Raw genomic sequence first — 22,463 nt, forward strand, 5'->3', positions numbered from 1 at the left:
AAATAGCAGCACGTGTTAGCACTGAGTCATCTTTGGACGCCAGAGAAATGCACAATCCTAGAGCTGGAGGGAACCTCGTGGGGGTGGCGGTGCTGCTTGCTCAGGGAAGGACTGCATCTCTCCACTGGAGCCAGGACATCAAACCCATAGCCACTGAGCCCCACAAGCAGCAGGAGCAAACACAGGCACTAATTTCCGTGCCTTGCCCCTAAGTAGCATTTATGGCATCTTTCTGCATTTGATTTTCAATGAAGTTTGATGGACATGGTGAAAACTGCCTTGCCTGTGAGCAATTTCCAAGCTACAGAGGATGCCCTCACAAATCTTGGAAGGGCTTTTAACTTTGCCTTCCAGCCCTTGAGACATTTACTTCAGGGATGAGAGACTATTTGTACCACCAACCCTTTTTAAAATAAAAAGGGGTATGGGGCAAATCCAACATTTACAGGCAGAAAATTACAGCAATGAAACATTTCCAGCAGCAGTCTCTTTGATGGGAAATGCATGGCTACTTATATTTCCAGTTAAGGACCATGCTGAAGCATGGTATCTCAAGTTGTCTGGGCTTTTAAGACGATCGGGGCTAGAAAGGCACATGTTATTAGTGGTGGTGAACAAGCTGGGAAACAGATCTGCCTGAGAGGAGGTTTTCCAGCTCAGTTTTGAAATTGATTTTCAGGCTTTTTCACAACTTGTGTGAATGTTTAAATAAAAGAATTGAAAAGTTCCCCCCAAAAGGCAGTATTTCCAATTGAAAAATTTACATCAAGACACAAACTCGAGTGTCTTTTTTTTTTTTTTTCCTTTAAAAGGCCATTTTTGACAAAATTGCTCAAAGTGATCTAATGCGTTGCAGTTGTCGAGATGTTGGAGGTGTGACGACAACGTAACCTCAATGTAGCCTCCTGCCTTTGAGCATTTTTTAGCATTTCCAGAGAGCAACTCCTGCAAAGCCCTGCCTGCGGGTGTTTTCCTGGGTGATACAAAAAATTTTCCTCGGTGGATCCCTCGCCTCTGAGGTCCCTGACGGAGAGCCCACAGCTGCTTTGCTCAGCGAGGAGATGGGAAGCGTGAGAAAACCTGAGCTCCTGACTCAGGTTTCACAGGGCTGGGAGGATGAGGACCAGGAGAGGGTGTGGAAAAGCCCCCCCCCGTGCTTTAGATGCTTAGGAAAAAAGGGGTGTAAGCAGGGGTGCTTTACAGCCTGGACTGGGAGGGACTTTTGGTGCTGAGTGTCCCAGCTCCAAGGGCACAGTTGTAAATAGGGGGATGGGGTCATAGCAAGGGTTGTGACCTGCTTCTGTTTTATTTAAAGGGTGGGCAGCCCAGGAAGGTTTCCTCTTTTTTTTTTTTCTTTTTTATTTTTTTTCATTTCTTTTTAGAAAGACATGGGTGAGGAGAAAGCATTACTCGCGGTGGGTAACTTTAGGAGGGACGCACTGGAAAGGGGAGAAGAGCACATCTGGCAGGGGGAACCACGAAACACCCTCCCCTTTTCCCTGGCTGCCTTCACAGCAAGGCACACCTCAGTCTCTTCTTCAGAAAACCCTGTTTACAAACTTGGCGTGGGATACCACAGGTAATTTAGTATGTTTACACAGAGGTAAGAGAGGAAGGGGGTGGAAAGGGCACGTTGTTGTGGTGTTGGTTACCTCTTGATCCCCATGGCACAGCTGCCTATGGGGATAGGGATGGGGACAGAGACAGGGTCCTCCTGTGGCTGTGATGTGCTTTGGATGTGACACACAGCACCAGGTATGGGGCAAGAAATGTGATCCAAAGTGACCTCACGCTCCTGCCGCATTCTCTTTTTTCCCCGTTAAATAGGATTTTGACATTATTATAGTTTTCCTACTAGAATGAGAGCCTTTGGCACAGAAAACAGATGTGCTTAGAGTTCAAAAACATGAGCTGCAAGCCTGAACTTTTAATTTATGGATGGGGTTTTACCAATTACCTTAGTCTGTATTTTCCTACTGTCCCCTCCAGGCTGAGGACCCCCGGTGTCGGGCTCTGCGTAAGCTGGGGCTGAGCAGCTGTGAGCTCCTCAGAGGTGAGGCGAGGGGGAGGCAGCAATCCTAATAGCACAGGGAAAACAAGGGGGAGAGAAGGGAAACCTTATCCCAGGCAGGAGCTGAGGACATCAGCAGCTGGGTGCAATTCAAGAGCAAGCATCATTCCATGGGCAGCTATCTGTAAAATAAGTAAGTGCAACATGTGCCCCTCTCCTTTTGCATGGCTTGGCTGTGCTGCTCTCACATTGCTGTGTCATGTAGGCTCACGGTCTCCAGAGGTGGAGCATCCCGAGGTCCAGTTTATCTCCTTGCTCTCCACCACCCTCTCCCTCCCTTCGTCCCTCAGCAAGGCATGCGTGGGAACCAGTGGAGGCAAGGGATGAAAGCGTGCAGACCTTTCAGCTTTGGAGATGTAGAATTTCCTCCTCAGCATCAAGTCAGGCCCCGAGTCATTTTGGTGGGGAATGCCATCACAAACAATGTGCTCTGTTTTCCTGGAAGGAGCTGCCCAGGATTTGCGTGCGGGTTGAAATCCCCCTCGTTAGTGGGTTGTGTTTTCTTCTCCTGTTTTATTTCTTGTTGTATAAAAACGTGTTCCAAAGAAAAGGAGCCGAAGGGCAGACCATGACAAACCGAGTCTCTTCCGTCTTTCTTCCAAATCCTCCAGAGATATTATTTCATCCTCATCATGGTATAGAAATAATATTTACCTCAGCTGCAGCCAACGCATAGCATCTGTAGCGCGGTGCGTGTCTGCGTCTGCCACACATCTGGGTGCCTGGATGATGGAGAGGAGTTCAAACACAGCCCCGTAACACGAGTCTAGCAGGAACTGCTGGCCATCGCCCAAGGTAAATGGGCAGGATCATCCGTAGGCGAGGCGAAGGCGGTGGTCAGCCAGTCATCTAGCTATGCTCACACCACGCTTGCCAAAGCAAACTGTCTGCCTTGACCCCGACTGAGATTCCCAGCACAATCCTCTTTAAGCAAGCTCCAGCGAATCTTGAATTATCCCGACACACAAATAAAATCCGTGAGATGGGAAAGCCCTAAGAAAGGGCAGCCCGTGATGAACATTTCCCATCTCTTCCTCTCTCCGGCTCCAAGGGAAAAGCTTGCCCCCGATCACCTGGGATTCTGCTGCTCCCAGGCTTTTTTCCAAGGTCTACAAACAAATGCGATGGATCTGCTTTCTCCTGATGCCTTCCACGTAGAGGTAGGAAGCCAATGAGAGCACAGTCCCCTTTGACTTATTTCCCTTGATTCTCCCAAGCAAACACAGACTTGGGTGCTATAATGAGACAATAAAGGCATTTGTAGAGAGACAAGAGGTAAATCACCAGTGATTTACCATTGTTTAGTGTCTGAATTTCTCATTTTGCCTTGAGAGCATACAGTCAGCATGTATATGGGGCTCTTTTCCTACCTCCCGACACACAGGAGCCAAGCAACACGTTGGTTCATCCTCTTTACATATTCTGCAAGAAAATGGTTAAAATGCATCCTTTTGGAGGCCTTCAGTTGTTGGCTACCATGTTTTCAGACTATTTGGGAAAGAAAACATCTGTGGGTTCTGGTCACTGAGAGGGCTTTACACTTCTTCCACTTTTCCAAAGGTAGCCCCCACAACCAACTCTTCCATACATCTCAGAGATGTTTTTTCTTCTCCCTCCTAAAGGCTGGAGTGGTTTCATGTGGGCTGGTAACTGTATCAATGGGATTTAATGACTGTCCATATGAGGCATGCAATGAAGTGCTCTTCATAAAAACAAACTGCTGACTCAGAACTGAACAGCAAGGGATTGGAATTATGAAAAGCAAACAGGAAATGCTCGAAACGAACAAAAACATGATATCACAGCTGGTCATTTTTTAATTTAAAAACTGTCGAGGAAAAGGAACATAGGAGACAGCTCAGAGTAAAACCACATTAATTCCTCATGATAACTCAGTTCCTAAAACTAGTGAATTAGCAAAAGAATGGATCACGAATAAGTTTGTCTCATTGGATAATTGTAGCCTGGTTGGTACCCCCCTCTTTCCTGAAGAGACTTGTGTTTTCTCTAGCAGATACGAGAAGAAGATCTTCAAGATGAGAAAGACTACATAACTGCAAAAGTGGTGTCTTTTGTTATTTTGGTGGTGTGTTTTTTTTCCCCAGGAAATGAGAAATACCTGTTGGTTTGGGGGAAGGAACTGTATGTCATACATTACTGATGCTAGTCTATACAGTTCTCATGAGGAAGTTTTTAACTGGGAAATTAAGTTCTGTGAAGCTACCTCGCTTTTTGAGAGTGTTGCGTCAGTAAAGGTAGATTTTATCAGAGTTTACAGCTTTGATTTTATCAGAGTGTTTTGTCAATTTCATTCAAGTTTTACAAAAGTTTACATAATTCAAATCATCATAATAAAATATAATTCAATATAATACAATTTTGATCAGTGGATGATTTTTAAAAATCACTTTGCAGGCAAATTGGAAATTTGATAGTCCATTTTGAAATAGAAGGAAAACAAATTTTACCTCAAATTTCTTTTCAAATTATGAAAATTTTCATAAAACACAGCATCTGGTTCCCACATGTCTCTGATTTTTACCATGGTGAAGCCTCCAGTACGGTGTCTCTTCACATCACACGAGATTAATTCAAACTGGCTTGGATGAGAACAGTCCATGAAGGCTAAGAGCTAGATGGGAGAAAAAGCAAAAAGACAACCAACAGAGTATATTATTGGCAGAGCTGGTGGATTCCATAGGGAGGTCAGTGTTAGGTCTATTTTTTTTTTTATGTCTTTATTAACGACATGAAAATGCAACATGATATGGCAGTAAAACAAGGGAGAAAAAGAAAAAAAGGAACATAAAAGAAAAAAGAAGATTGAGCAGTCAGTAAGAGAAAAATTCTATTTCTATGAGGTTACTGGTTAGAGAACACCTGAAACAGCACGTTCCTTTCTGTGCACCCAATGCTATAATTTGCAGGGGAGTTCATAGAAGAACAACAGCAATGGTGGAAATGGAGGTGTTGAACTTGGCTCGAGGAAGGATTGGACAGAATAACAGGCTATGAGCGCTTAAAGAAAATAAACACCCAGGGAGAAACTCTGACCTTCTTGAAGCTGATGTCAAGACTTTCATTGACTTCTTCATATCCAGGATTTCACACCAAAGAGGAAAAGGAATTATTTAGTGGTGGAGAAGGCTACACAGAGATAAACTCTGAGATATCTCTGGGATAAAAATAGAGGTAAAATGTGAGTTCAATATCAAGGGAAAACAAGGCAAGAGATTTCAGTTTTGTTTAAAGGCAGCAAAATCCAGAGTACCAGCAAAATAATGCAGAAAGAGCCAACTGCAGCTTTGTAACCCTTTAATTAGAACAAGGTTAAATAAAACAAGTGTTACATATTCAGCTCTGACGAGTGAGGAAAATTGGATGTTAACAAAAGCAATGCTACACCCCCTGTAGCCAAACTCCCAACTGTAGCAAGAGACAGCATCTCCCCAGTTTAAGCACAGATGTTTTTATACGGCAAATGTAAATAAGACATTGCCATCTGGTTAATAAAATGCACATCTAAGCTAGACTTGTCTGTACGTCCCCAGATGTAAACATTTAAAAATACATATATATATATTATTTCTCTAAGGTCTTCATCCAAAATGCCCATAGAGGAAGAATTCTCATTGACATCAAAGTGTTGAACAGGACCACAAAATGCCTTCTCTGTCTGTATGTCCTATAAATTATGAATTTATATTAAATTTCACCACTGTCTGTGAAGCGATGTAACCAGGTTTAACTGCCAGCATGTATGGTAGACTGCCCAAAGTCTGATGAAATTTAGGGGCTATTGCAGAAATTGGCTTCTGAAATGTATAGCACATGTAAAAAATCAGGCATAAGGCAAATTATTTTCAGCAAATGGTAACTGCTGAAAAAAAATCCAATTTGGAGATGAAATCTATTTATGCATATGAGTTGAAATTGTCAACCAGTTGTTTGGTATAAAGGGAAACACATTCTTGGAGAAGTGGAAACATGGTGTTCTTCAAAAGACTTCTTTCTTCCCAAACTAGCATACTATTAAAACAAAATCCAGAAGGATTAACTAACCATAACATCAAAAGAAAATGGATTGTCCCAAGTTGCACAGAAAGTTTTGAGTGAATCACTTACAGGAAAGGTTTTTGTCTTTCTCATTTTCTTGTGAAAAAAGCAAGAAGTTTCCAGATGGGCTTGGTCACCTCCCCAGGTAGTCCACTCCTTCCCTCACTCCTGTGGGAACGCCATGGATGTGCAGGCCTGTAGGGATCATCTTGTTCATTCTTCTGCAGAGAAGATATTACAAGTTTGAGGATGTTTGAGGATGAACGCCTTCACGGAGGTGTCTAGCTTTGCCTGCACGACAATGACAGGAAACCACAGCCTTGGACTCCACTCTTACCACACCAGCATACTAGCTGTGGGAGTCTGCTGCCAATTTTTATCTTTATAGAGGGGCTGAGCTTGCAGGAAGGTTGCCAGAATGAATTCTTGCCCCACCAAGAATGAAAAAAGAAGGTAAGATAACATCACTCAAAGTCTCCATGTGCATGCAAAAAGGAAACATAATTCAACAACAATATAAAGAATTTGCCAATTTCACATGAGATAAACAGCTAGAGCTACCCTCCCATGTGTGTGTTTTGGAAGCAGCTTTAGCACTCCACTTGTCAACACTGCATACTGTAAGACTCTTCCTATCTTACTCAAGCTTTGTATAACTGTTTTAACTAGTTTTTATTTATTTATATATATATATTTATTATTATTATTATTTATTTATATATATATCGTCTTTCCAACTACTGTGAGTGGCAAAGCAGTGGAACAGTTTCTCTCACCTGTGTACCTCAAGGGTGCTCATTGAAAATGAAGAAACAATAATTTGGCTGTCCGGGTGCAAAAAGCAAGAGGAAGGTAAGAGGTTTCTTCTGACACATCAGCCAAGCTGCTGTGACCCTTTTGTGTGATCACAAAAGTGAGTGATCACAAAACTTACACCATTGAGGTGTAAGATTTATTACTGTGAGACTACATTGCCAGGATAGGACAAAACCCAGCTGCTACAAAAACTCTAGCAGAAAGGCACCAGGAACCAGTGCTTTCTATTTATCATATTTGAAAAAATAACCTCAAGTTTTATTTACTTTTTAAATAAACAATCTTAAAGCTAAAAAGAGCCCACCAGCATCACCCCACTACTTTTAACTATAAGCTCTTTGTGTGCACAAGGGGTAGCAGGGTTTCAGGCCATCCTGGTCAAGCCTTGGTCAAGGTTGGAATGGGTCACTCCAGGCAGACCTTGGAGAGCTCCCATGAATCCCTGACACGTTGATGCTGGAACTGGCCTTTCAAATCACCCTTTTACTAAAATCTCCGTTTAGACGTCAGAATTTCAAGGGGAGATCTCTAAATAAATGAACAATACCTTCCTCCCAGCTGGTCCCACAGTTCGTTGAGACAGGTTGGGAAAATATCCAGCAATACAACAGTTGCCTTGAGGCATGAATAGCATCCAGCAAGTCCATCAAGCATCAGAACCTACATTTCTGGTTGGGCCCCTGAAGAACCACTTCAACATCTCTGGGTCTCCTTGGATTGGGTGAAACACTACTAACTGTTTTTGGTTGCTCAGAATATTTAAAGTTAAATCATAAGGGGAAAAACTAAAAATCTTACTCTTGCAACCCACATGGGGCTTCCTTGCTGGTAGAAACTTCTCAAGAGCAGGCTAGACTTGAGTCATTGTACACTGACAGAAAGTTTTTCCCTTTTGATTTAAATTTCACAGTTGTTACATTTTTTAAGAGGAAGTTGAAAATGTTTACTGACATGAACCATACTTTGTGCTTTTTCAAGAACTGAAAACGCTCCATTTCAAGGCTCTCTTTGAAATGTTTTCCTTTTTTCCTGAACACTTTTTAAGGCTGTGTCAAGCTTCCTCATTAAAAGCAAGAGGTGATTTCTTATCAGCTGCCTGGCCTGGTGTGATGTTTGCGTTACGCCGTGACGTTTTGTTTAAGTCCTCAGGGCTGAGGTCAGGGGCTGGCACTGCAGCGGACAGCCTTCTTGCCTTGTTCACGGCCAGGGGCTGGGAGCTCCTCTTGCCTTCCCCAAAAGAAAGACATTTATTTTAAATGAGTGAGTAACAGAATTGGGTACATATTTAGGCTGCCCTATCCTGAATAATCGAAAGAAATCAGCCCGTTCTAATAAGGGGAGAAGTACTCCTCCATCATTAACAGATCCCAGCTCCATTTTCCCTTTCATCCTCACGTGTATCCCCAAAGCATGTCCCCAGCCAGAGCCCCCTCATGAAGCCCCACTGGGTTGCATATCTCCACGGCCCCCTCCAGGGTTATCCTTTCACTCATGGAGGCCCATTTTTGCAGGGAAATGACCTGAAGCATTTTCTAGCTTCTTTTCCATTCTTCCAGCAAATTATCTCCAGACTCCAGCTGGCAGGGTGGGAGCAGAAAGTCTTCATGAAGTGGCTCAGACAGTGCCTGAGCACGTACAGAAAGAAAGCCTGGAGCCATGTGTGTGTGAAGAGAGGTATGGAAAATGTGAGTGAAAACAGAAAAACCGGGAGAGGAAAGGAAGGATGCACCCCAAGAAACAGACCAAGCAACATGGACATGATGAAAGTTGTACATGGTGCATCCCACACAGTGCCTGGAGCAGCTTGGGCAGATGTGGGGGGTCGCTCACACTGCCATGGCAAAAGCTGAAATAATATGGGAAATTTGTGAACCTTGCTCCTAGGGATCCTCGGAAGCAACACGAAGTTCATGAGGTGGCTGAGTGCTGCCCTAGCTTCCTGGAGGAGCTCAAACCAGCCCCCAGGTGTTATTTTAACAGTTTCTTGTGTATAAATGTTTATAAAATGCCTGCTTCAAATACCCCTTTAAAATAAAATAAAATAAAATAACCCTCTGAAAAATAACCTACCTCTTATTGCATCTTTGGCAAAATATTTTCGTAACCTTTCCTATCTTCAACCCTGGGGCTTCTGCTAGCTGAGCAAAGCTCTCTCCTCCCCACTCCCCAGCCTGCCCATGCTCCTCCCACAGGGCAGCAGACCGCTTCCTTGGTGGTTAATAAGGTCACACAGGGCTGTAAGCATGTCAAGATTTGGGGGCAGAAGGAGGTGGAAGGAAGAAAAGAAGCTTTTCAGATTCACAGACCCATCACAACCACTTGGGTTTCATCTGCAGGGGTCAATAGGAGTGAAGAAAAAGTTCAGGGAGCAAAATGATTTGCTGACGTGCAGCATATTTGATTTTCAAGGCTTGGGACCTTAGGCAGGATTGAAGGACTGCTCTGTGTGTCCTGGGCATGGGAGATCTCTGCTTTCTGTAACTCTGCCCATTATCAGCCAGCCCTGTTGGGAATGGTCTGGATGTCAGGTCACCGTGGGGTGACTTCTTACCAGTAACATCTTCCTGGCAAGGGAGGGCAAAACAGTTTGAAACCCCAAACAAGAATAAGATTTGGCATCTTGTGCAATGTCCTATTTTACCTTTTGTTCCCTCTTCTTATCCTTTTATTCATTTAAAAATAAATAAAGGAAAACAAATAAAGGATGAAAGGGTTAAAAAAAAAAAGGTGAGGCTTGTCTTTCATATGCTGTAAAGTGACCAAAAGTCACTTGGGTCTGGGCTAGCTACATGGACATGGTGTGGGGCACCACATCAGCCCCAGAGGCACCCAAACGTCAACCCTGATCCCCATGGACAAAGCATCCAGAAGCCTTCAACTAAACAATAAAGGTTCCACCCTGAGAGAGCTTTTGGGAGGCTTTAAGGATCCAGAAGCAGGGTTACCCGCAGATTACCTGGAGGTGGACAAAGCATCCCTTGTGGATGAGTGAAGGGTGGATCTCTCCAGGGTGGTTACAGACACTGACCGGGGACTTGGCTTGGCAAATGCTTGCTTCTTCCCAAACTTCCCACCCTCCTGACCCACCCAGGGCAGCAGGGCTACAGCCCATGGCCAGCGAGAAATGACACCTGAAGCTGAATCAGCCCACAGCTGAAAGTCATCATACTGCTTGGGGTAATAGAACTCATTTCATGTCCACAGCGCTTGCCCCTTTTCGTTCCTAAAATTGTCTGGTTAGCAAATCCCAAGGCAGAGTTGTCAGTCTGCCCCCAGCCATCTCTGCTGCGGCACATGAATGGGGACAGGCTCATTTTGAAGTCTTCCTGGGGTAAGTGTGACCTACTTTCATGGCCGCAGCACGGTTCATTATGAATTCCTAATGATCTCATTGTTCCATTAAATGAAGGTTGCCACCTGTCCCGAAGACGTTAGATCAAGCTGGGATTAACATATCTGCTGACCCATTTCTCCCTTTTGTAGGACACAGAGCCATGATCAATAGGTTTCTCGGGGCACCCAGGGCTGAACGTTGGCAGCAAGCTGGTGCTGGCTGCGATTGGCATGGGGTGTCGGGTGGCCATTTGGGGTTCAGATTCCACCCACATAGACCCCGTCAGAAAAAAAAAAAATGTTCAAACCCTATGAATAATTTATCGTGGCTAAAAATCATGGGGAGGGAATTGCTGAGGTTGCATCCAGGGCAGATGAAATGCTTCTAATTTAAGAGAGGCTATAAGAGACTCGATTAAGGGTCTGAAGGCTGCTTGCAGTTTTGCTCAGGGAAATGATCCTGAGGGCAATGCTGCAGTAAAAATGCACAGGTTGGCACCCAGCAGCCTTCCTGCGGGTGCAATAGCCTGGCTCAGCACCCAGCTGCACCAGGGCACAGGGTTGGAAGCACAAGCTGTGCAGCACTGGGGGCAAAATGAAGAAAGGAAGAGAGAATAAAGAGAGAGGAATAAATCCCCACGGACAGGCACAGAGAGCGTGTCACAGCCAAATGACCTCAAGTGCACCGCTTTCTTCTCTCGCTTGAGGAAGGCAGGAGTACAGCTGCATTTTTCATAAATAGGAACACCCTAGCTTGATGTTTTTTAAAGCTGTCTAGACAGTACAGCAAGACCTTATTTCATGTCACATAATCACTTTCCCATTTTTCTTTGCAGCACAGGACATTTTCCAAGATTAGATAGAAGCTGGTGGAGCAGCGTGTTATTAACCTTGGGTGTGCCTCCCTGCTTTAGGCTCTCCTTGTCCGAGCAGGAGGTGCCTTGCTGTCTGATCACGTCTCCCCTTTATTCCTGTCTTCCCCCTTGAAAGAAGAACTTCTTCCTTCATTAGATGGCCAAAGCTAGAAAAAAATACGCGTGGAGAGGAGATTTGCCCCTGCAGAAGAGTATCGCAGGGGAAGGACACTGGGCAGAGATGCGTCCCTCAAAAATACCTTGCTTGGTGTTCCTTGCACCATTTGCTGCTGTTGAATCCAGGTCCTTTTTTGTGCACTTTTCAGAGAAGAAGCCCAAACAGCTGCCCTGCCAATGCTGTGACCAGGAAACCTGGCCAGCAGCAATGTTTTTATAAAGTCTCATCCCACGGCAGGACTGCCACGTCCCCACAAGGCTGTTAAAATGATCAGCCCTGCACAGCAGCAGGCAGCACTCTCCCTTTTTCCTTGCTCAGTGTTTTGCTTTAGAGGATGCAGAACCTGACTTTGGGAACAATTTCAGCTCGAGAGTACCTAGTGTTTTTCTTCTCCTTCAAGCAAACTGCTAAAATGATCCAGGAGAAGTGCCTTTCCTTGTACAAATTCTCTGCTGCGTAGCAGAAAGTGAATATATGAGCTGCCTGATATTAATGCTTTACTTCACAATTTACATATCAAGTGCTTTAATGAATTGTTTTCAGTATCATTGTCTCTACCATGAATAAACTTAAAAGTAATGGATTTGTAATTAATTAAAATTTAATTACAATAATTTGTCATTTTATTATTTGCAATTATTACCGTAAAGGCAATAAAAATTGCAGGATGTCACAACTGAATACAAATCCCTAATCAGAAGCAATCAGCTTGCACCGTAACCTTGAACAAGGGTGATTTTATTAATGCACCTCTGCTGGAGCCTGACCTGCTGCCGTGCCCGTGGTGGATACAGCACCTTCAGCCCTGGATGGGGATTTGGGTGATCATGGAGCCATCATCTTGCAAGCAGAAGTTTCTTTGCTCTGAGGTATGAAGTAAAAAAGGGCAGGGGTTAAACCGTGGCTGTGCTTGCTGCTGCCATCCCTGTGACTATTTCCAGGACTCTCAACATCCCTGTTCACATGTGGTTAATTCTCCCCACTTGAGGGAACAAGATATGCGCTTCCTTGTCCCTGCATCTTGATATCTTGAGGCTCCAATCATTTCCATGACTGCCTGGCATATTTCGTTTGGCTTGGCCCGATATCTTAAAAAAACATGTTTTAGAGCAGTTTTCCACTGGCTAGTCTCAAGACATCTTCAAAAGGCATGAGAACTGCACCCACAACAGCAATTAGACTGCAATTAAGCAAAGACTTTCCAAGTGAATGCCCTCAAGGGGCTATTTTTGTGATGTGGGATGGGGTCTTCAGGTTGGCTTGTCCCATCCTGCTAAATTTATCCCTTCTCACCATCATATCCCAATATTTTCCACAGCCCAGGCCATCCACTGGTTTTACTCTTTGAAGTCCATTAATTGGTTTTGAAAGGAGTAAATGCAGTTTTAACTTCATTTCCGAGGGAAACCTTATGTTCATTTGCCTGTCCTCCCACAAACCCTCCTGGATGTGTTGGCCAGCTTCACGCAAAGCCAACAGAGGGAGGAGAGCTGTCTCACTGGCACTCTGTACCTACAAGCTAAATGAAAACCAGGCATTTGGAGAGAGGCAAGAGGAACCCATTTGATGTCCCCTCATCTCCTGGTGACTCTCACTGGGTTTGAGAACCCCAGATCCATGTGGGAAGTGCAGATCCTGAAACATGGTCAAGGCTGAACCCTACGGAGCCCCGGCAGACCGTCGTGTTTCAAATGCAAAATGTCTCTGCTGCTTCTGGTCAGGAAATTGGCCACCACTTCATAAATCAACACTCCACTATCATGTTTGCTCTGTGAGCAGACAGTTTGCTGTGAAACAATACAGTCCTGGAGGCGTCAGTGCCCTTGGGTTATCTTAGTGGGAGACTGACATCAGAGACTCGCTTTATCCACTAGGACGGCTGCACTGCACTGAAATTCCCTTCCACAACACCCCGATAGGTCTAAACAGCCTCTATTTTTAAGCTGTGATACAAGAGCTTTTTCAGAAAGCTTAAGATCCCTACATCTCAGCGCTGAGGCTTGCAGAAACATACAGCTTCAAGCACGCAGCCATCCACATAGCTTCGCCATGAGCTGAGAGCTAAAGGCGTACATAAAGCCTCCACGGCATCAGGGACTCATTTTAGGTGAACCTTAGAAAACAAAAACACCATAGTCCTGGGGTATTTGCATTTCTTGTAAACATGCTTGCAAAAACACTTAGCAAATGAATGTTAATTGTTCTGCAGAAATCCCACCCTGTTCAAAGAGGAAAAAAAAAAAAAAAAGCCCAAGGTGGATGTTGCCAATTTTTCCTTTGACCCCCAAATAAAATGCAGGTGATCTCATCTGACATTGATCAGCAGAGCCTGGGTAGGAAAATAAAAAAGAAATTACTTCATCTTAAGTGTCTTTTAGCTGATGTTAAGCAATTAAAAAGGCTCAGTTTGATAGTAAAACCCTTGTGACGAGCACACGGATGCCAGGACAAGCTCGGTAGGACTGGAGCTGTCACGGCGGCTGTCAAAAGCACCTAGCTGCGACCCTTTAAAGCCATTTAAGTGCCTTTAGTTGGGTTTGCGAGACAATTATGCCTCTAACAAGCATTTACATGAAAAAGGCTGCAGGCCCCTGCTTTTGTTGCTTTTCCAGCTGAAGGCTGGAGGACCCGGGAGCATTTTACACACGCTGCAGCTGCTTGGGTAGCAGGGAGAGATAAAACTTGACAAATTAATGCAGCGCACGCCAAACAAAAGAGTGACCTTTGAACTTGTGGTTGCAAGGATCCCAGCCCAAGATTCATTCAGAGCTAAAATCTCGGGCTTTAGCCTTGCCCCCATGACTGCATCTGGCCTCGGCCGGGTGGATAATCCCTCCTGAGCATTGCGCCAGCCTTTTCTTCTGTTTTTCACCCCATTCCTTAAGGAAGGGATGGCCACTGTGTGTCTGTCTGTCTGCTCCTTGCTTCCTCCCCATAGGGGTCTTCTCTCAAGGAAGCTCCATGGAGAAAGCCCTCCAAGATGATGATGTTCTTGGTGTTCTCAGTCACTTGTTTTTCCAGGGCTTTCTGTAATATATAAACTAATCCGTCATTCAAGCCATAACCCTGGCTCTTGTTGAGGAAGAAATGGACTGGCGGTGGCTTGACAGCTCTACTGCCTTTTTGTCTCCTGATTTAGACTTTCACAAATGATCCTGTCGAAGCTATGTCTTGCAGTGGCACAATGCGAACTGATTTTGGTATAGATTGATGATACCACATTAAAGCCACTTGGCAGGGGTAACATTGGTCTGCTTGTATTCAACGGGTGTCTCAGAAGAAAAAACGTCATCCAACCTGTGTCTGTACCTGGCCACCGCCTTTCTTCAAGCGCATGCTTCTGTGGATAAGTGCACAGCATCGTCTCAGGGTACCCAGGAAAACAGAAACCTTTCACCTCCCTGGAAACAGCAAGATAAACCCTCTATTTTGGAGCCCCTTCTTTATATGGGAATTCTCATCAAGTCCGTTAAAATAGGAACAAACAGGAAATGCTTTATATGCCTCTAAAATAGATTCAGAATGCTCACTAGAGTGACACAAAGGTAAACAAAGCATGGAATATGTAAGGCAATAACAGCAGCTCTCACCACATAGCTCAACATTTAAGGTTAAAATAAATAAATAAATAATTTTTCCTTATTTTACTCTTCTGTCATCCAGCAAGAGCATTGCCAAACCGTGAGGCAGCTCTAGTCTGAAGCTCGATTTCATGCTTGGCTCCCACCGTGAATGTGAAGATGGAAGTGTTTTGGTACTCTGGGGTGGGACCAGGAGTCAGGTGTACTTAATTTTCAAGAAAGGGACCCACATAACAGCATCTCTTTTTGTGCTTTAAAGCAAGTTTCACTGCTGTGATATCTTTGGTTCATTATACCTTTTTCATTCCCTTTCCAGACAGTAAAAGCCAAAAGGAGAAGCTGTAACCACGTAACTCTCTCCTGGCATTTCCTGAGCTGGGATCATGTGGATGGGAAGGATTGCACAGCCCACGTGCAGATGGACCTAACACAGAGCCGGGAAGGGTCTGGGGAACGTCTGCTCCCCACATCCCAGGGTGTCCCTCTACAGTGAGCACTGCCAGAACATGGTGATCACGCTGTGAGGTCTGCACAGGTTCATGCGTTGAGGACTAAATATGGAGAAATTGCATCCAGCCCAGGAAGAAGAGCAGGGGGGGAAACACCAGATATACACTCACCCTGTTTTAATGGTCATCCGCATCTGTAGACAACTACTTTGATTGCTCTGAGAGTCAGGACTTGACGATCTTGGAGGTCTTTTCCAATCTAATGATCCTATGAGTATATGGCTCTATCTTTAAAACCAACAGCACCCCATGGTGGTCATCCCCACAAGTCCTACCAACATTTCAGGAGCAGCACAGACTGGGGCTGGGAGTTTCCGAGAGGCTTCGCACCCCAGCCTTACATCACCGTAATCCCACAGGGACTTTTTTCTTTCTTTTAGGCCCCCCAGACCAAAACTACATGAGTTTTTCATGTTCTTTCTGCGAAATGTGAAGGTCTGTGCAGATTCCCTCTGCCACGCTGGGGATGTGATGACTGACGAATCGAGATGTCTCTTGTCAAGAGCACCACAGGAGGCACTGAAAGTATCTGTCTTCTGGAAGAAGGTTAATTACAGAAGCTCAGCGTGCATGTAGGGGTCCCACCAGTCAGCAAAAGATAAGCAGCCTTGGGAGTATAAATTATTACAGGCGATAAAGCAGAAGTTATCCTCAAACAGCTCTGTACATGTGTTCCCGAGATTGACTCCAGAGACGCTTGTCATCAGATGTCAAACAAGAAGCTACAAAAATTACAGAGAAATAATTTCCTGTAATTTTTTTTTTCTTGTCAGCAAATGACATTTTCTCCCTTGTTTGAATTAACTGAATGATTTCAGACCCTAAAAAGACACAGCTACAAGAGGGGAAGCAAGTCCAATACCTGCTCATGGGTGGCTGTCCAACCCAGCCACCCCATCATGTCTGCAGCAATGGGGGCTGGCTTTAGCTCTAAGAATGAGATAAATTACAGACACCCACCGCTATGGTTTTTGTTGTGACTATCTCTTCTACAAGCCATGTATAAACAGGAAACCACACCACATGGCAGGGAGCGGACTAAATACTGGCAAATACTGATAGAAATCAGGTCATATTGACATCCTTTGTTTATCCATTGCTTTGTTAACACTGTTTATCCTTTATAGCTTAGATAATGTCTTGGCCAGATATTTTTTTTGGGGAAAAAAAAAATAAATAACACAAGAAAAGAAAAAAAAAATCACATTTCCATCCATCTACTACTCTCTTGTCCTCCAAAATCTGTGGTACTGCAAATGCTCACTGCCAAATATCACTAGCCGTGTTGGACCCAGAGGAGAGGAGGCTCCTGATCTGCAGGTCCAAGCTGATTTACACCACTCTTCCATGAAGGTTTCTGTCTGATTCCCAGGAGCTTGCTGCCATGTCTTGCTCTGGGGGGATTTCTCTCCTACAAACGTGCCAAATGCACTTCAGGTGAGCAGCCTGCTGCAATGCAGGACAAACCCACAGCCTAACAGTGCATTGCACAGCAAAGAGCAGCCTACATTTGGCTCTTTATCCCTACCTGGTAGTTTATTCCAGGCCTGAATTCATCGTGCTGGAATGAGGAGTTTACGTGCATTGTAAATTTCTTTCAGTGCTATTAACACGCCAACATCTGCACTATTGCAAACACGATTTATTTGCAATGTTTTGTGTTTTACAGCAGCAGCTCATCTGTTCCTAACGCTACCCTCCCTGGTCCAGATAGGCCGGAAATATCAAGGTAGCGTTCCCACCGTCGGCTCTGGGACATCAAAAATAGATGACACGAAAAGACCCTTAAATTCCTGCGTTCATTTTTCAGGGATTTCTTTACCCAGCTGAGTCCACAGCAGGTCACAAGCTTCTGCTGGCTGCTGCCTCTTTCACATACCTTCTGCCTTAGTTTTCTGGTGTAACCCCTTACTATTCCACCCCTATCGACAGGGCTGTGGCAGTTTTTACCAGCTAACGAGCTGCTCCTCCACTCCCAGATTTCTTCTGTATCACACTAGGGCTTTTGCAATTGAATCCGATTCATTTTTAAGCACTGCCTCTATCAAGGGAGCTCTTTATTAAGCTCACAGCATGCGGTGTTTAACCTTTACAGTGGGTTACTCGCGTACTGGATTCCTCCCTGGAGGTCAGACCCTCTTCTCTGCCTTCACCATGGGATGGATAACATATCCCAAGTGGACAATGTGTCCCCTTACAGGAAAAGGTGTCCCCCTGCAGAAGCACAACGTGTTTCATGCTGGTACCTAATGCCACCCACTGCACGAGGAGGACAGACATCTCATTATTGATCGGGGTCACAGAACCTGGCCCCAAAACAGATTTTGGGACTAAGATACTCAATGCCTCATCCCCTCCACAGTTTCAGCAGTGCTTCACCCCGCCCTGGGCCACACACCACCATCCCCTTTGCTCGAGTTGTGTTTCCCATTCACACAGGAAAAAAAAAAAACCTTGTTATAACTCCGAGCTGACGCTGTTTGGGGCAGGGTCTCTCCAGTTCTCATGGACAACCACACGCAGTTAAAAATATTGCAGCTGCTCCAAGCGGCCAGATGTTACCCCTGCAAATTTCCTCAGCCCTGTGCTCCTTCGGTAAGGCAAAATCCCTGGCTTGGGATGCAGCCTTAAAAGGGTTTGCTGAAGATATAGGGTGGGCTTTGCTGCATGCTCTTTCCAGCAGGAGTAGCTCTGCAGATGCTGGGATATTCCCAGCGTGAGCTGGGGAGCAGAGCCATCACCCTGAGCAGCCCGAGGGGTTAGGAAGGGCCGTGCCACCACGTGGGGCAGGATTTTGTCCTGTCCTTAATTTGCCTGTGGGATCTGAATGGAATTTTTTCCTATTTCTCTGCCAGGCAGGAAAAAAAATTCTCTTTGTTGTTGTTTATACTGGACAGGATTAAAGCTTTCAGTATTTGTTATATTTAGAAGCCTTTCGGACCCAGATGATTCAAAGAAGCATTACACACGGCTTTTGCTCTGTTTGCCCTTCGCTCCGTTCCCTCGCTTTTATTGTTCTTCCAGTTTACTCATCTTCCATACCCAGCATCCTTGAACCTGCCTCATTTTTCCCAGAACAGGAGCTCTCAGAGCCCATGAAGCTGGGCCAGCCTTGACTTTTCCAAAGGACCGAGGCGTTTTTGTTTCTTTTTACCCTTTGATTTTCCTGGGGAGGCTGGGGGAAGGAGGTACATGGCTCAGACCTGCAGGGAACTACTCACAAGCAAAGATGAGGCCGCAATATGTTCTCATAAACCTTTCCCAAAGATGAGCAAGTGGATGATTGCTTTATAGACAACTTGCAATGGAGCAGAGGGGAGGGAAATTTAGAGAAGCTTACACCCAGTGCCCATTTAAATTATTCTAAAAATCAAACCCACGAAATCATTAAGTCAAACTCACTAAATTATTCACTTCCACGTGTGGCCAAAAACCTTATTTTTTTATTATTTTTTTTTGAATGCCACATCCACCACCGTTTTGCAGAGCAAACACATGTTTTGCTGCAGCCTCCCCTTACCCTAGCACGCGAAGCAGGACGGAGCTGGTGATATCCGATCTCTAATGGAAAAAAGCTGCTCACTTGGAGCTGCTCTGATTTATTCAGTAATAATCTCCCCTACGGGGAGTCTTTGACCTCCCCACAGAGGCTCCATTAAAACGGAGCCTGGTAGCTGGGGAGGGACAGGTAGTTAGTTTTAGATGGCTTTGCTGCAGAGAGGGGCAACAGGTACCAACTGTGCACTGTCAAGGGCCATTTCTGCACATTGTCTTCACGTTAAACACAAAGGCAGCCATCAGGGCAGAAGCTTATTAGCTTTTTGAGCGAGGTCTGGTCCAGACCCTGTCATTTGCTTTAACTCAAACCCTGTGCACTGATGCTGGTGCGTGTGTTTAATTTGAAGTGTGCAGACTCTCCCCTTGCTCAACGCTGAGCTTGCACAGAGCTGCTTGGAGGAGCAGGATGTAAAAAGCACTTCGACTCCAGCTAAGCCTGACCTATACTTTTTGGCCACGGGAAACCGAGGAGCAGATGTTTGGTGCTGGGATTTTCCTCCCAAAATATCTCTGCCTAATGCACATTTTATGGACTTGCTATTGCCATGTACAGCACAGAGGGGCCTGTGCTGTCACACGGAGGGAAGTAAAGAAGGCATTTGACAACTTTCCTCCCCTTTTTGACTCAAGTTTTGTTTTTGTAAGCGATGGGCAACTTTTCAAATTCATTCAAACTCATTGCCTTGGAAGCCCTTGTTATCTGTTACGCGTAGAGCAGTGTTATTGCAGCCTGGATAGCTGAGCCTTTGCAGAGCGAGGTCCCTCTTCCCTTAGCCCAAAGGATGTCACTGGGTAAAATAACCAGATGAGCTTTCGAGTGGAAAAGTCCTTCTGCGGGCCCTCTGTCTGAAGCAGGACTGCTCGCCCAAAGATCACCAGAGAGCATTTGCTGTTTTCTTTGCGCTGCGTGCAGCCATTAAGGGATTTTAGACTGGATGAGGCAAGATTTCTGCTAGCAGTTGGGTGGCACTTTTGACACATAAGCACACTAAAAGGAGTCTACAGCAAACCTTTAAGACCTCCCCACTCACTGCAGCCCTGATTTATTTCATGTGTGCAAAAGCCCACCTGTAAGCAGGCATGAAACACGAGGGTGCATGGCTGGTTTTGTTCCTTTTTGATCTGGAAGGGAAATCTATCTGCATGCACTAAGAGCTACAGCATGAAGCCAAAACGCTCAATTAAAAGACAAATGATGTGCAGGAAATCTCTTAGGTGACCAAATATTTACTGCGCCAATGAAACTCCAAAATAAGTTCCCACTCCGAAATACTTGAAGTTACTAGACTTTTCCCCCATTTTTCTCTATATGGCCAAAAAGTTTCCTCTGGGAAGACCTCTCAGGGCTGCAGCTGTGTTCCCCTCCCACCAAACTGCCGGGAGCATCCTCTGGACATGGCCCAGGGGGCACCAAGGGGCTGCACGTTCAATTTGGGCAAAACGCCACGCTCCCCTGCGTGCTGTGCCAGCCACGGCTTGTGGGCAGGACAACACGTCCCCACTCTGAACCCACCCCACAAGGAAAGGGCAATCTCAGCCCTGGCTGGGCTTTTATTTTTCTCTTATATATATAAGTAATGTAAATAAATCAGGGCTAAGTAGCTCAGGGTTGGACAGAGCCTCGCTGCACCTCTCCATCAGGGTTTTGCTGGAGCGGTGCTTGGCCACCCTGCTCCCATATACAGGGGGTTTCTCCCAGGTGTTTCTCCCATTTTTAGGACCTTGAATCCCTTCTGGGCTGGACAGACTGTCTGCAATTACATTTTTGCATGGCATGGAAGCTGTTTCCATGCAAGTCCTGGGGAGCACATGTACCAGCGCTGTTGGGGAACCAGAGCTGGATGTCCCCTGTCCTCTCCTGCCCATGGGCTGCTTATTTTGGTGTCTGGGCTCTACAGAGGGCTGATGTGACGAGGTTTGCATGACATATTATCCATACAGATCTGAGCCAGGCAACTCCATGCCGGGAGACCCAGGGTCTCCACCGCAGTGCCCCCAGGAGCGATGCAGGACGGCAGGCGGATGAGTTACTGCCTGCCAGCTGAGCAAAGGCAGCCGCCTGCATGTGTGCCCTTCGCTGCCGCCCTCGCCAGCAAATTCAGCCCCAGGAAAGCTTTTTGTCGGTGTGCAGCAGGAGCCAGGGGGGATGCAAGCACAAGCAGCTGCTGGCACTCACCGGGGCTCCATTCCCACTAAGCATGTTTGGGCCTTGATGCTCAAAGGCAAGAAAGATTGGGGCTGTTTGTTTTTCCCGGCTGCTCCCGTTGGACAGCTGGCCATTCCCAGCACTGGCTCCTGGCTCATTCCCCATCAATGGCCTTGGGCCAGTGCCTCCGGCAGACTACAGGCTCCCCGTCCTGCTCTGGGGCTCCTGGGCTGCTCAGATAGGGCCGCACCGATTCATCACCACCCTTCCAGACCCCAAACCCATTGCAAAAGCTCCCAGACAGCCGCGACCTGGTTTTACCCTTCCCACCCCAAATGCCCAGATCCCAAAAAAAACAAAATACCCCTGGGGTTGGAGCAGCTATGCCAGGAATGCTCCAGAGGGCTGCCAGCCAAAAACATGAACTCCTCCGGCAACGCACTGGATAGTTTGAGTGTTTTCCTCCTTCCATTAGGATTTATTTATTTGTGCTGGTTTTGCTTTGATTCTAAGCCTTGGTAGTCCTCGTGCCTTCTTTGCCTTTCCCATATGCATGTGATGGGCCCAATTTCCCAGTGATCAAAGTGAGAATAAAACAGAGAGACTGGGAGATTTATAGCTGGGGAGATGCAAAGTGCAGAGGGCAGGAAAGCCCAGCCTTCCCCTCCTCCTTGGTGTGACTGTAGGGGAGCTCACAGCCAAAGCCTTCAGAGTGGATCCTTGGGATCCTGCAGGCGGCCCAAGGAGGTGGGCAGTAACAGCCTGATGTCCCCCTGTCCCAGTAGAAAATGTGTCCTGCCAGAGAGCAGCGCAGCCCAGGAACCCCAGCTAAAGGTGTCCTATCGGGTTCTCCCCAACACCTCCCCAAAATGCCGCGTTTTGAAGTAATTCCTCCTGCCAGCATCTCCCTTTATAAAAAAGCAGGCTCTAGTGCCATTTAACAATCCCCTCCCATTTCTTGACATTAGCCTAAACCACGCTGCCAAATTAAGCGAGCCACTGCCCAGAATAAATTATTTCTCTTCTTTTTCTCCTCTCTCTCTCCAGCCCCCACCACTGCCATCCCTCAAAGGGACAGAGCACAAATAATTCAGCCTCTGCCACGTGGGCTGGTTTTAATCAAAGGATTTGCCGGGCTTCTACTGTGTGGGACACCTCATTAACAACTTTGCACCTTTAGGAGGGGAAAAAAATTGCCATTCCCCTTGTCAGCATCGCTTCGCTTAGTGCCAGGACATGGCATTGGCTCCAGGTGTCCGGTCTGGTGTTTTGTGCCCTCCTGGGACAAGATGTATTTCAGTGGAAAAAAAAAAACAACACAACAACAACAACAGGGCATGGCTGGGATGAAAGGGCTTAGA

The 22,463-nt window shown here is 45.8% G+C and overlaps 1 protein-coding gene across 1 annotated transcript in view; it reads right to left on the reverse strand.

Moving 5' to 3' along the window:
- Positions 1 to 1,767: 1,767 nt before the first annotated feature.
- The window catches only part of LOC311438935 (uncharacterized protein), a 75,006-nt gene continuing 54,310 nt past the window's right edge, over positions 1,768 to 22,463 (reverse strand). The window contains exons 16-19 of the mRNA XM_084524017.1: positions 6,197 to 6,418; positions 5,126 to 5,246; positions 4,540 to 4,703; positions 1,768 to 3,802 (exon numbers count right to left, since the gene is read on the reverse strand). Of these exons, the coding sequence (XP_084380143.1) occupies positions 6,341 to 6,418 (78 nt within the window). The 3' untranslated portion in view covers positions 1,768 to 3,802; positions 4,540 to 4,703; positions 5,126 to 5,246; positions 6,197 to 6,340. The remainder of the gene's footprint in view (positions 3,803 to 4,539; positions 4,704 to 5,125; positions 5,247 to 6,196; positions 6,419 to 22,463) is intronic.

The sequence above is a fragment of the Aythya ferina genome (assembly GCF_964211825.1).
Source record: "Aythya ferina genome assembly, chromosome: 6".
Taxonomy (NCBI): domain Eukaryota; kingdom Metazoa; phylum Chordata; class Aves; order Anseriformes; family Anatidae; genus Aythya; species Aythya ferina.